The sequence below is a fragment of the Rhincodon typus genome, chromosome 38 (assembly GCF_021869965.1).
Source record: "Rhincodon typus isolate 14 chromosome 38, sRhiTyp1.1, whole genome shotgun sequence".
Taxonomy (NCBI): Eukaryota; Metazoa; Chordata; class Chondrichthyes; order Orectolobiformes; family Rhincodontidae; genus Rhincodon; species Rhincodon typus.
The window spans coordinates 12099348-12112593 of record NC_063369.1 but is presented as its reverse complement, the minus strand read 5'-3'; the positions used below and the strand labels follow the sequence as shown (position 1 = coordinate 12112593).

Sequence of the window (13246 nt, the reverse complement as noted above, 5' to 3'; positions counted from 1 at the left end):
AGGTTCGCCCTCCCATTTGGCAAGCAGGGGAGTGTGAATCACTGGCCTGTTTTGTATTTCTCCTGTTTGTTATTTAGCGGAAGAAGAAATAAAATCTGGAGACACGTGAAACATTTTGCAGACTTGCTGTCACTGTTTCACTCGGGTACAAAGTCAAGATCTATCTCACCATCTTGTTCAATCATGCTTACCTTCTGTATTGTCTGGCACCCTCCCTAGTTTATATATTCTTTTCCTTTCTGCTTCTCTTGCATTTTTATCCATTCTTTGAAAGCAGAAAAAGTCACTGTCCGTTCATACATGTGTTTTTTTACCCTTTTTTATTCTCTCACATTCACAGGTGTGTTTGAACATATTTGCGCTCTTGTGGTGCAATGGTAATGTCTCTGCCTTTGAGCCAGAAGGACTGGGTTCAAGTCTCGCCTGGTCCAGAGGTGTGTCATAATATCTCTGAACAGGTTGATTAGAAAATATAGAAATACAGATTCCACCCTGTATTTCTCTGCACCACCTCTTGTGGGCTGTTTTAACATTTCAGTGCTTGCATTAATTGGAAAACTGAGATGCAAAGGAAAAATGCATAGCTGATTCAAAATTTCTCTGGTGGTATAGGAGCAGAAATTCAGCGTGACAATTCTCTCCTCTAAGGCTATGGCAACTGTTTTTAATTGATTTTTCAGCAATACCAGGACGCCATACGAGCATATAAAGGAGGAAAGAATGTTAACCTGAGTGAACTCCCCGTGCCACCAGGTAAGAAACAGATTTTAATTTATCCTAATCATGCAAAGCTATTGGACAGGACATCATGAGACCACTGGTATAAAGAATGTTGATTGAAAACTACTTGGGGCAGTAAGGTTTTCTGGGGGTTAGTGGGAAGAAGCAAACTTCTGAAATATCCTGTGTGTTTTTTTTTTGTTATTAGGAAGTATTGAACACAGGAGATCCAAAGCAGTTTACAATCTCTGTTTGATAGACTGAACTGCATACCTTCCATTTCTGTGATTGGTTTTGTAACATAAATGCCATTAAATTTTGCCTGCCTTGGTTCGAGTGATCCAGTGAGAGGATAATTCACCAGACTGAGATTATTGTCCAAGTGCATCAAATAAGTGGGTGGAAATGTGCACCGTTATCCTCTTGTTTCATGTGTTTCTGGCAATTAATGCAGCATTGTGTTGCAGGGAGTTATTATACCCACATGGTGTCACTCGGTGACCACTGATTTTAACTTGTTTATTTCTGTTCTCCCTCCTCCAGCTTCTCTTTGCTGTCCTCAGTCCAATACACTCCAACTCAGAGCAGTTAGTTCACTGGAAAGGTGAATGCAGAAGTGAAAACACAAATTTACTTCACCATCTTTCAGTGAAAGGTTATTGGAAAATCTCTGTCCTACTCTATAAAAGCCATAATGTCTCTGCCTGGTTATTTGGAAACTTGAGCAACAGTGTTTCTGCAATTGGGCGTAAATTTGTGCCCATGTCAGTCACAATGTAGTGCATTGTTAACGAGAATGCCCACCTTTAATAGGGAAATGTTCAGAAGAACTCTGTGAGCATTATTACTTAAGGACAGCTTATAGAGTGAGGGTTAAAAAGCTCCCAATCAGTATTTGCTTGATGTAACTGAGCAAGATTGGAGCTCGGGACAAAGCCAGAGACGAGACTGACTCGATGAAGCTAGCTGTCAATGAAGCAGTAATGGAGTGCGAGTTTGGATTTGGGGACCTAGACCCATGTAATGAGGGTAATTGACCAGAAATGGTGTGGATTTTGAGGGCGTTTAAAGGCCAGGTTTGGAAATGTGAAGAATTGTAATCCCCTGTGAAGTTGATGAGATTTGATGACCCATTAATGTCTGGGAGGTAACGGCTGAGAAATCCATAGGATCCATCTTGATTATTTCTGCTAATTGATGTCCGCTGTAGGTCACCATTATCTTATCCATATTTACCAAATTAAATTCTGAGTGTTAATACAAGATCTATATTGGTACCATATTACTATTTCAATGTTGTATATGTATATACAACATATATGTATGCATATAGGAAATGCATACTTCCTTTAAATCTGAGTTTATTATTGTTGTTCTAAACTACAGAATCTTCTTACTCTATTCTGTTTGAAAGTCCCATAGATCTCTTAATTTATCTACTTTAAAAGTTATTAGGCAGATTGTGATGTAAATTTGGTTGTCTGGTCCACATTCGTAACACACAGATAGCTTTATGGCATGGTCATAAATGGAAAGATGATAAAATGACTGTCAATCCTGATTGCTGATAGCTGTCCGGTAGCTGGGACGGTAGCAGAGATGGTGGCTAAAGTCAGCGCTGTATTTTTCTGCCACAGTGAATTGTTTTCATTCGTCAATCCATGCCCCATCCCCACAAGGTTTCCCACCACTTCAGGGAGCAGAGAGCGGTGCACAGGATCAAAGTATTGTGGGAGTGCTGGAGAGTGCAATGAAGTTAGCCAATCAGCAAGTGAACGATGATGATAATGAGGATGATGAGGTAAGTATGCCTTGTATAGTGGTCTGGAAAGAGATGTCATTCCACATATCATTTTGGTATCTTTAAATGTTTTGCTCTTTGAAATCAGTTTATATTCCATTCGTGAGCTGCTATGATCTATAATTCCTCTGATTTTAGTATTAGTAATTCACTTGTGTTGTTGCATATTAAAGTTGCTATGTGACTTGGGTTAACCAGTGCTGTGTCTGTGTGGGTTTCCTCCAGGTGCTCTGGTTTCCGTTCCAAAGAACCCAAAGCTTCCTTTCTAGATGCGTTATGCAGTAATGCACAATGTGCGTTCCCTCTGTACACTTCAAGACCTTCCACAAAGAAATTGCCTTGTCTCGCCAACAAAATGTGCTCTTTCATGAGAGTACAAAGTTGGAGAGAGGCAGCAGAGTTGTGTAAGCACCTTGGCAAAGGATTTAGAATAATCAGGGACGTAAGAAGGAGCAGTTTCAACAGAAGGAAAATGTGATAAATATTGCCACAGTATTCCTATACCACCCTATAGGTTGGCACAGTGATGCTATGGTTAGCAGTGCTGTCTCACAGTGCTAGAGTCCCGGGTTTGATTCTGCCCTTGGGCAACTGATTGTGTGGAGTTTGCATATTCTCCCTGTGTCTGCCTGGTTTTCCTCCAGGTGCTCTGATTTCTTCCCACAGTCCAAAGATGTGCAGGTTAGGTTGATTGACCATGCTAGATTGTCCGTAGTGTCCAGGCATGTGCTTTGCCGTTGTAAATGGGGATTTATGGGATCTGGTTGGGGCTCTGGGTCTGGGCAGGATGCTCTTCAGGGGGTCGGTTTCCACACTCTAGGGATTCTATGATTCTATTCAGTAAGTTAAAGACTGAGATCTTTCTCTTGTGTTCAGTTTCTGTCCCTTGCCATTCTAAAGAAGAGTTACATTGGACTCTGTGTTAAATCTGTTTCTTTCTCCACAGATGCTGCTAGACCTGCTGAGTTTCTCCAGCACTTTGTTTGCATTTTGATAAAGCCTCCACCAGGCAGCAGAATAATGTGATCCAGCTTTATATGGATTTGAAATGAGACCCCTGAGCAGAAAAAGCCAATAAAATCTGCTTGGCCTATCAGTTTAAGGGAAAGTTATTGTCCTTTTGATTTTTGAAGTTTGCATCTTTATTGTCTTTTTTTTTACTTAAATGAATTCTTAAGGCTCCTCAAAATCCAGAATTGAGTTTATTTTTGTTCTTTTTATTTATTTCCTGCATTTAATGAAACATTTGAGCCATGTCAATTTGTTTTGCAAAGATAAAATCATGTGTAACTTTAAGATTTGTTTTCCCTCCAATAATTTTCTTTAAGCCATTACAGCAGGCACCTGCTCAGAGAGCTGCACCACAAGCGCGGCCCAGGACTTCAGCCTCAGGAGCTCCACCAGCAGTCCCCACTAACACTGGGAATCCAGCAAAAAAACAGATGTCCAGCAAAGGTAACAGGTGGAGAATAGCCAAATCTAAAGCTTAAAATATACACTGCAAACCAATCTAAACTAGTTTGTCTGAAGCACTCATTTTGATGACTGTTGACCGACTAATGGTGGCACAAAGTTTTAAACACCATTCCTGGAATGTTGAAGGGAAGAGAAAATATCCTCAGTGTCCCGTGGGTGTTACTTGAGGTACTGTCAGTCCCTTGGTATGTTGCCTAAATGGCCAGTCTTCACGTGAAGAGTTTTATAATCAGCCAGTTTGAATGTTTTTTGGCACACCTCTAGAATAGGTGAGACATGAACCCAGACCATCTGACTCTGGTAGGGACACTACCACTATGCCACAAGACCCCCTCATTGTTCACCTGTAAACATAGTCCCAAGGTCCGCCAACATTTAATTAAGGAAGGCATCTCACTCAAGTTTGATCCAGATATCCACATCTTATGGCTAAGGTTACGTTCAAGAGACCCAACTCGCTTTTCCCCTTCCACACCCCTGTATTGCCCCAGGCATACTGAGGCCAATTTGCAAGACTTGCCTGTCACCTAGGATTGCTTTTATGGAACTAAGCACAGACTGAAGGTTGAACACTGTAGCTTCTTGTTTCTGTAGTCAGTGTGGCATAAGGCTGCGCCTCTAATTACAGCCCATTGGAACACGTCAAATTTGTTTGGGCTAATCCCCTTGCATCTCTTTATTACACCCTTACAGCTCAGGTAGGGACCCTGCCACTGTGCCACAAGACCCCCCTCATTCTTCACCTGCTCTTTCATCTCTTTATTTCAACGTGTAGCTCAACAGCAGTTGGAATTCTTGCAGAACAGGAAGAAACAATTCATGCAGGCAGCACTCCGTACAAAGCAGAAGAATGATATTGAAGGAGCAAAACTATATCTTCGGCAGGCAAAAGGCTTGGACCCCATGATTGAGGCAGCCAAGGGTGGGCTACCTGTAGATATTACCAAGGTAAAAGAACTTTCTTTGTGAATTGCCTTTTTTTCTTTTTGACTAAGCGCCCGTGTGTAACTGCACAGTTTCCTTTCTGTTGAAAGGAACACTTTATATCATACCAGTATAACCACAAGATGTCCTTGAATATTTTCTGGCCAATGAAACACTTTGTTTTTAATGTAGTCATTATTGTTGTAAAGCAGGAAATGCCTGAACTGATTTGCACACCAAGTTCTCTCTCAGACAGCAATTCACTTTTGTTTTAAATGTGGTGTTGATTAGGGGACAATAGTACCATCATCCCTTTTCTTTTGAAGTAGTGCTGTTGGATCTTTTTGTGCTACCTGAAAGAGCAAGGGGGCCTTGATTTCACATCTTGCCTCAAAGACAATACTTCCAACAGGGTAGTGCTCCTCATGTGCTGTGCTGGGTATTGGCCTGGATTACGTTCAAATGTCTGGAGTGGACTTTGAGCCCGCAACATCCTGACTCTGAGGGCAGGGTTTGCCTCACTGAATCATGGCTGATGTAGCTTTGGCAGAGCTGCGTTCTGACAAAACAACGCCCAGCTCAATATCTTCAATATCAGAGCAAATGCTGTGATCTTTGTTTGATCAGATAATAAACATCCTGTTCCACTGAATCATCTTTTTTAAAACAATTATTCCTGCTACATTCTCAACCACGAAGCACTGGAGACATGAATGAAGGGTTTTACAAGAAAGCTGAAATGCAAATAAGTGTGTTATCTCCAAAAATGAACCTTTAATGTAACTTGATGTCTTGCACTGTCATTTTAGACTACTTTGGAGTTGGAAATGAATTGGGAACTCAAATGCTCTTGATTTTCAGCAGATTTTTCACTTTTGTTTAGTAATTAAATAATTTTTTGTTTCCTCTTGCCAAGCTACAATTCCAGTGATTGTGTTTGCCCTTCAATACCCTTTTTGAATTGTCACTGACATCGAGTCTAAACAGTTCAACAACAACAACCACAACAGCTTGTTTTGTTTCATTTTTATAAATGCTCCAGATTACAAAACACTTGGGGAAGGGGGTGGGGGGAGAAAGAGAGAGGCATGAGAAGGAAATAAGAATGATAAACTTATGGACTGTGCCTCACCAACATGTTGGGTCCTTGGCAAATCTTAAACTTGGAGAGGAGGAGTAAAGATTTAGGAAGGTGTGGAAGAGTGGAAAAAGGCTTCAGTCGCAGCATTCTTATAAATGTTTATCTCTCGATCAATATTTATCTCAATCAACATCACTAAATATAACTGTTCATTATCACATTGGTGGACCTTGCTAAGTGCAAATCAGCTAGTCTGTTTTCTGTGAGCAAAACACCTTCAGAGGCACTGAATTTACTGTCATTCTCATTTGTATCTTTAGATAATTAAAGGCACTGCATAAATGCAGTTCATCAAAAGCAAAATACTGTGGTGTGGATATTGGACATCTGAAATAAAAATCACAGCAAGTGCTGGAGAAACTCTGGTTAACTCGGTTTTTCTTTCTGCACAGATGCTGCCAGATCTGCCAAGTCTTTCTAGCCCCTTTGCTTTCTGTAATTGCAGTTGTTTTCCTTCATTTTTTTCTGGGAGTGATGTGGGATGGGTGTGGCAAATATTGTGGAGGTGGAAGCACGTAGCTTTGAGGATAGGACAAATCTGAGGCCTGGGTTGTACAAAACACGATTCGGGTTGAGTGAGCCCAGGGAATACTTGAAGTCTGGGACAAGGCTTGAGTTTCATGGGGCAGGTGGCTGAAAGAAATGGGTTGTCTTTCTGACGGTCAGTTGGAGAAGATTTTGATTCAGTGTTTAGACAGGAAATTGGAACATACAAGAAGTTGACGGGATGTTAGATACGTAGAGTTCAGTCTCCTTGGCATACTTAGAGGATCGGTTTCTCTGTTTGTGCATGGTGCCACTTGGAAGAAATCTTGATATGACAAAGTGAAGGGACCAAAGGGTATGTCCCTGAGGGACTCCACATGCATACGAAATGTAGCTAGGGCAGCGAAGAGGCATTGTTATTGATGTGCTGGTTGCCTTGAGCTTCGAATGGAACCACACTGGGGAAATCGCAAAACATTGACAAATGGAGAGAGAAAACAGGAGGGCAGAGGAACAATGGAGAACAGTCACAAAAGTTGCTATTGTGATTTGGCCAAGATAGTGTCTTTGAAAGACGAGCGTGTGATGAGCTGAAATTAACCAGACAGGAAGCTTTGGTGGATTGGGTATGGAGCTAGGCAGGTGATGACATCTTTGAGAAGAAGAACAAGTCTGTGATTGACACGAGAAGACAATCAAGTCAAAGATTGCCCTTATAAAGTATAAGTAGGCTTATTCAACGTGGAAGCTTCACATCCAAACTTTCATGCAAATACGCTAACAGCATGAATCAGTGAACATTTAACGCACAGCCATCCTGGCTTTGGTTTATAAATTCAGAAACCTGGAACTTTATGCGAATGACCAACACCTCATGCTGTTGAGACCAAGCAAATGTCAAGTAAGTTGGTTAGCTCGTCAAATGTTTCTAGTGGCAGCCAGACTTCAGTGTCATATAAATGCGTCTGCTAACAATGCCCATGCTGACATTGAGATAGAGAGGATAGGTGGTGATTCATAGTGCCAGATTGGCACATATGCTTACTGCATCTGCTAGGCTGATGGCAAACCATTTGAAAAGCAAATGATTCATGACTTTCATTAATTTGTAGGTGCCTGCGCCCCCGGAAAATGAGGAGGACTTTGTGCTAGTGCAGAATCGAGGAGTACACGTACCCCAGAAAACTGCACAGCAATACCATCAGCTAATGGAGGTGTTGAAACAGCAATATGAGGTAAATTCACACATTCTTAGTAATGTAGAGTTGGAGCAAAAGCTGTGTTCAGCATTTCCAGTTGTTATGAAATTTTATGATCATAAAGGAAGTAGCTGTTGTGTTATTTAAGTAATTCTAAGTGACTTTGTGAACAAGGTTTCTGACATGAAGTTCACTTTGCACCCATTTTAATTTCTCTAAATTTCAGGGCTTTTATTCTCCCCATATTCAGGATTTTGTTCCTTGTCATATTAGTTGTATTAGACTATCAGTTCCTCGGAAATGTCAAGATTAACATGCAGACTCTGCGAAACTCTAGTATTTTGTAATTTTGGAATGTTCAGTATGGATTCCAAGGATTGAGTTACGATGAGAAATTAAAGAAATTAGCGTTCCATTCTCTGAAATTTTGACGGTTAAGGGATGTCCTGGTTGGAAGTTTACAAGGTATTAAAGAGGTCAGGGAAAGGTGATCTCATCCAGTGCAGTAATTGATGCTGCAGTTTATCCCAGTGTTCTGCACCCGTGAAGTTGAGGAAAGACTAGACCAGATCTCCCAGAAACCACTGCTGGGCAGCAGTTTGAGAGGACAGTAGTGACCAGAGCTGTGCTTCTTCACATCCCACACCCCCATGATTAAGTAATTTGGCAATGGTCATGTGAATACCTGGGTCAGGGAGTAGAGGGTACCTGACATGAATGGGAACCAGAGCCTGTGAAAAGTTTTGAGGAGCAGGAAAGGGAGGGATAAAAAGGTAAAACAAAGCATGTCTGTGCAAAACTGACCAAATCACCTTGTTGCTATGAGGAAGAAAAGCAAGTGACCAGACTGTGTGCCTCATACTATCATCGTAATGTTTAGTAGAAGTGATGGATGTGATTAATAATTGTGGGGGAGGTGTGGTAAGAAATGATAAATTTTCGCATTGATATTTGGTATCGGTACAATAAATGTAAATTTTATTTAAACTTCCTGTGTAAAGTGAGTTGTCAGAGGATGTGGTGGATGCAGGTACAGTTACAACATTTAGACAATTGGATAGGTATATCAATAGGAATGGTTTAGACGGATGTGGGCCAAATGCAGGGAAGTGGGACTAGTTTAGTTCAAAACTTGGTTGGCATAGACGAGTTGGACCGAAGGATCTGTTTCCATGCTGTACTAACTCTTAAGCATTTGAACAAATTTTAATGTTTCTACATCAGCATTGGAGCTAACTTATCTGGTGATTGTAGCCAGAACAAATTTTCAGAGACTTTATCCTGCAACCATGCATTATAACAGCGATGTACAAGTGTTGAAGCCACATTATCACAAACGAAGAAAGTTCTGTGCTAATTTATTGAAATATTTGGAGCCAGTTCAGACATTGCCTTGTGGCCTGCAGAAATTTTGTGCCTCTTTCAGAAATATAGCCTGCTACAATTGTACTCACTGTAAGTACAATTAGAAACGTGTTTACTGAAGTTGGAAGTATCTAGCTTACAAATGGTCTTGTATTATCTATCTTTCCATAGACATGTATGGAGTACTCCAAGCAATACACACATCTTGGAAGCGTGTCAGAGACCACCAAGTGAGTACTGATTTAAATCTTTGACAATGCGATGTGGAACATCTTTCTTTGGTCATCTGGAGTGAGATGAAAAGATATCCATTAATATTGCAGTTCCAATCAAGCTGTGAACAATGGGCAAACTTCTTTTTCTAAGAATTTTTCTAAGCATGCCAGCTTGTATCCTTGTCCAAGGATGGGAAAACAACACAACCATTTGCTCTCAGGTGAATTGCTATGGGCTGGGTCAGGAATTGAAACCCTGGCTGCCTAGATTTAACTTTTTTCCATGTCCCAAAAATAGTGAGATTTCCTCTGTTTTGCATTTTCACCTGAGATAAGATGTTCGAATTGCCAAAACTTAATGAATCTGGACTCTTCTTGACAAACTAGATCAGTTTTTGTTTTGTTTAACAATACTATTATCTTTTGGCTCCTTGCTTTTCATTTCTCAGTGTGTTACTGCAGTATTTTCACATTTTCAACATTGCAGCGTATTCAGAATGTCTAACAAATGAGAAATTAGATCCTGGATACAGTGCACTTCAGCTGGAGAATTTGTGATTTCATGCTCGATTTCTGGAATTGAATATTCCTGGTTTTCAGAAGCAGTCCTGGTTGGAGCATTTAATATTGTTTACCTAAATTTCACAGGTCATTTTTGATATGAAGGTATTGGGAATGAATCAAGTAAATCAAGAAGCCTTGCATCTTTTGAATATTTAGCAAAAGGTTAAGCAGTCTTGATGGTTTACTTTGTTTTCATCAGTGTGACTCCAAACTGTCACTGCTTTATTTTTTCACATTTTTGTCAAAAGCTATCTGTGTGATGCTGAAATTTTTTTCTAAAATATATCGCCCTTGTCTGTGATTAGTGTTGGGGCTGGAATGTTGACTCTTCAAAGCCATGACAGACAGGCAGAAGCAAATTGAAACTTTACTGATTTAAGTAACTTAAAAGTTGTATAAGAGTGAGTTATGGTTCCTTGTAGTAAGTAAGCAATAAACAGCATTGTTTATGTCAAAAGATTTAATTCTGTTTTAATAATTTCATTGTGTGTGCATATGCTTGTGTCTTAAGATTTGAGAAAATGGCGGAGGATTGCAAAAAGAACATCGAGATTCTGAAGCAGGCACATGCCCAAGGCTGTCCTCTACCTAAGTATCATTATGAGGAGAGAACCTTTCAAGTAGTACAGTGAGTATAAGCTATAGAGGTGTACATTAGTTTGTTCAGCTATGGCAATCGTTTAAGTTTTGCTTTCATATAAAGTTTAAAAAACCTTTGTAGGACAACTGAGTAGTATTTGCTTGCGATGCTTAACAGCTTCATGAAATTACATTATCTGAGTGATGGTGGCTTAGCCATTCTAAATTAAGTTAGACAAATGAATCGTACTTCAGAACTTGGATAAATAATCTGACTTGACCTGACATGAGTGCAGTCAGTAGAGAGTTTGTATTTTGAATATGTTGTCAAACCATGGTTTGACAAATCTGTGGTTTAGGAGGATGCTAAATATCAGCCAATACTATATAAAGAGGAGCAATTCTCCTGGTACCCTGACCAATATTCCTCCCTTATTTATCCCCTTGCTGCTGGTGCTGAATTTGCTTTCAGCAGTGACTGCAGTTTGAGTGTCTTGAATTGTTTCTCAGCTACTTGATCAAGTGATGCATCATTACAAGTCCTTTTTTTTTCCCCCCATTTTGATTCCTTAAATCTAGCCCCAACCTTCCCTTCTTCCCAGTGCTGTATAGTCTTTGTAAAGAGGATACAGTTACATACTTGTGTAGTGTAAACATTATGCTGGAACTTAGAGTGCGGAGGGCAGATTTAGGTCAGCTGTATATTTGAAATCTTAACATTGAAGAACACTCGTGTGGCATTAGAAATACTGATGTTTGCATTTTAGTTACTGTAAAATATAAATCTAATGTTTTTAATCTATAGGTTCAACAATTAAATGCGGCATTGAAGAATTTTATTTTCTGGATTGCAGTAGTTGCTAACATTGGCAATTATTCTTTGCATGCAGTCCACTTTAAATAATGGAGGAGTCAATTTTTTTTTTATTCGTTTTGCTGATTTGAGGTGGAAATGTTGGCCATGACTCCCTATGATTATTCCCTATTACTCCCTATGTTTAAAGTCATGGAATCTTTGTTGTCTGCCTGAGCTTCTGGGAGAGGCAGTCAGTGTGTCAGTTTACCATTTCTTTTCCAATGGCAGTATTACCATACTGGAGTGTCTGCCCACATTATACAGTCGCTTCTTAATGTGGAGCATGACTGATGCACCGATACAACTTAATGTCGATATTTGCTTTATTCCAGGATTTTTCCCCATCTCTCAAACAGTGACATGGTCCTTCACATTGTCAAAGGAATCAACCTGCCTGCTCCTTCAGGTAATTAAATGTGCTGCTAAATTTCCAATCCTGTTACCTGCTCTAGATGTAGAGAGGCCCTTACTGGGGTATGAGAGTAAGACATGTCTCCACATGAAGCTATGGTTTGTTTCAGCTGCTGGTCTAACAGAGAGCCAGCAGCAGAGTTTGTTTTCCATTACGTAGTTGCTTGTCTTTTTCGGTTCAGTGCCAACTGGTTTCCACCCCCACTCTCCCTCATTCTACCTTCCTTCCAGCTCACTTTGCTTCCAAACAAGGCTGTTTGTGGAGCTTTTAAGGTGGAGACCTTCCCGTCTGAATAACACAACACATGCAATCCCAGCAGATTTACTGTAGTTTGAGAAATGTGTTTTGCGTAAATTCTTCTCCACATTGCATTAGTAGAGAGAGATGCTCACTTTCACACACCATTTTCCTTCAAGCGGCAAAACTAAGAACTGCCGATGCTGGAGTCTGAGATAACACCCTGTGGACCTGGAGGAACACATCAGGCCAGGCAGCATCCTGAGACTGCTCTGATGCTGCCTGGCCTGCTGTGTTCCTCCAGCTCCACACTGTTATTTTCCTTCAAGTGTTATGTTGTGAACAGCCAATCTTTCTAGTGTGTCCTGCAGCATCTGTGGAGGAGAAATCAGAGTTAACGTTTCGGGTCCGGTGACCCTTCCTCAGAATTCTGAGCTTTTCCAGCAACTTTGTTTTTGTTCCTGATTTACAGCATCCGCAGTTCTTTTGGTTGTTTTTTCTAGTGTGTCCCACTCTTAATGGGCTTGGTATGAGCTGCCTAATTAATGGTTTTTTTTTTAAATTTTGACCTCTGTTGCTGAACCTAACCTCTATAATAACTACAGATAATTATTCTCTTCAGGTATTGCACCGAATGATCTTGATGCCTTTGTCAAGTTTGAATTTGCCTTCCCAAACTCGGTAAGTATCTTTTATTGCAAGAGTTTGTTGGTTCAGCTGGTTACGAATTTGAATGAAGGGCCATAGCCCAAGGGGATATATATTATTCACATTGAAAAACATATGAAATCAGACAAGATAAATCTGCAGAGGTAGTAGGAAGTGCAGATGCTGGAGAATCCGAGACAACAAGGTGCAGGGCTGGATGAACACAGCAGGCCAAGCAGCATCATAGGAGCAGAAAGGCTGATGTTTCGGGCCTAGACCCTTCATCAGAAAAGGGGGAGGGGAAGGGGGTTCTGAAATAAATAGGGAGAGAGTGGGAGGCAGATAGAAGATGGCTAGAGGAGAGGATAGGTGGAGAGGAAACAAACAGGTCGAAGAGGCGGGGATGGAGCCAGTAAAGGTGAGTGTAGGTGGGGAGTTAGGAAGGGGATAGGTCAGTCCAGGGAGGACGGACAGGTCAAGGGGGCGGGATGAGGTTAGTCGGTAGGAGATGGGGGTGTGGCTTGAGGTGGGAGGAGGGGATAGGTGGGAGGAAGAACAGGTTAGGGAGGCAGGGACGAGCTGGACTGGTTTTGGGATGCGGTAGGGGGAGGGGAGATTTTGAA

At 40.9% G+C, this 13246-nt stretch overlaps 1 protein-coding gene across 2 annotated transcripts in view; it reads left to right on the top strand.

Moving 5' to 3' along the window:
- LOC109916464 (coiled-coil and C2 domain-containing protein 1A-like) overlaps positions 1-13246 on the top strand; it is a 118485-nt gene that overhangs the window by 21166 nt on the left and 84073 nt on the right. Inside the window, exons 11-19 of one of the 2 annotated variants that reach the window (XM_048617856.1) lie at positions 681-753; positions 2400-2521; positions 3850-3976; positions 4773-4945; positions 7661-7783; positions 9284-9342; positions 10403-10519; positions 11659-11732; positions 12598-12656. In XM_048617856.1, the coding sequence (XP_048473813.1) occupies positions 681-753; positions 2400-2521; positions 3850-3976; positions 4773-4945; positions 7661-7783; positions 9284-9342; positions 10403-10519; positions 11659-11732; positions 12598-12656 (927 nt within the window). Of the gene's footprint in view, positions 1-680; positions 754-2357; positions 2522-3849; positions 3977-4772; positions 4946-7660; positions 7784-9283; positions 9343-10402; positions 10520-11658; positions 11733-12597; positions 12657-13246 lie in introns of both variants that reach the window. The other variant, XM_048617855.1, reaches the window with a different exon arrangement.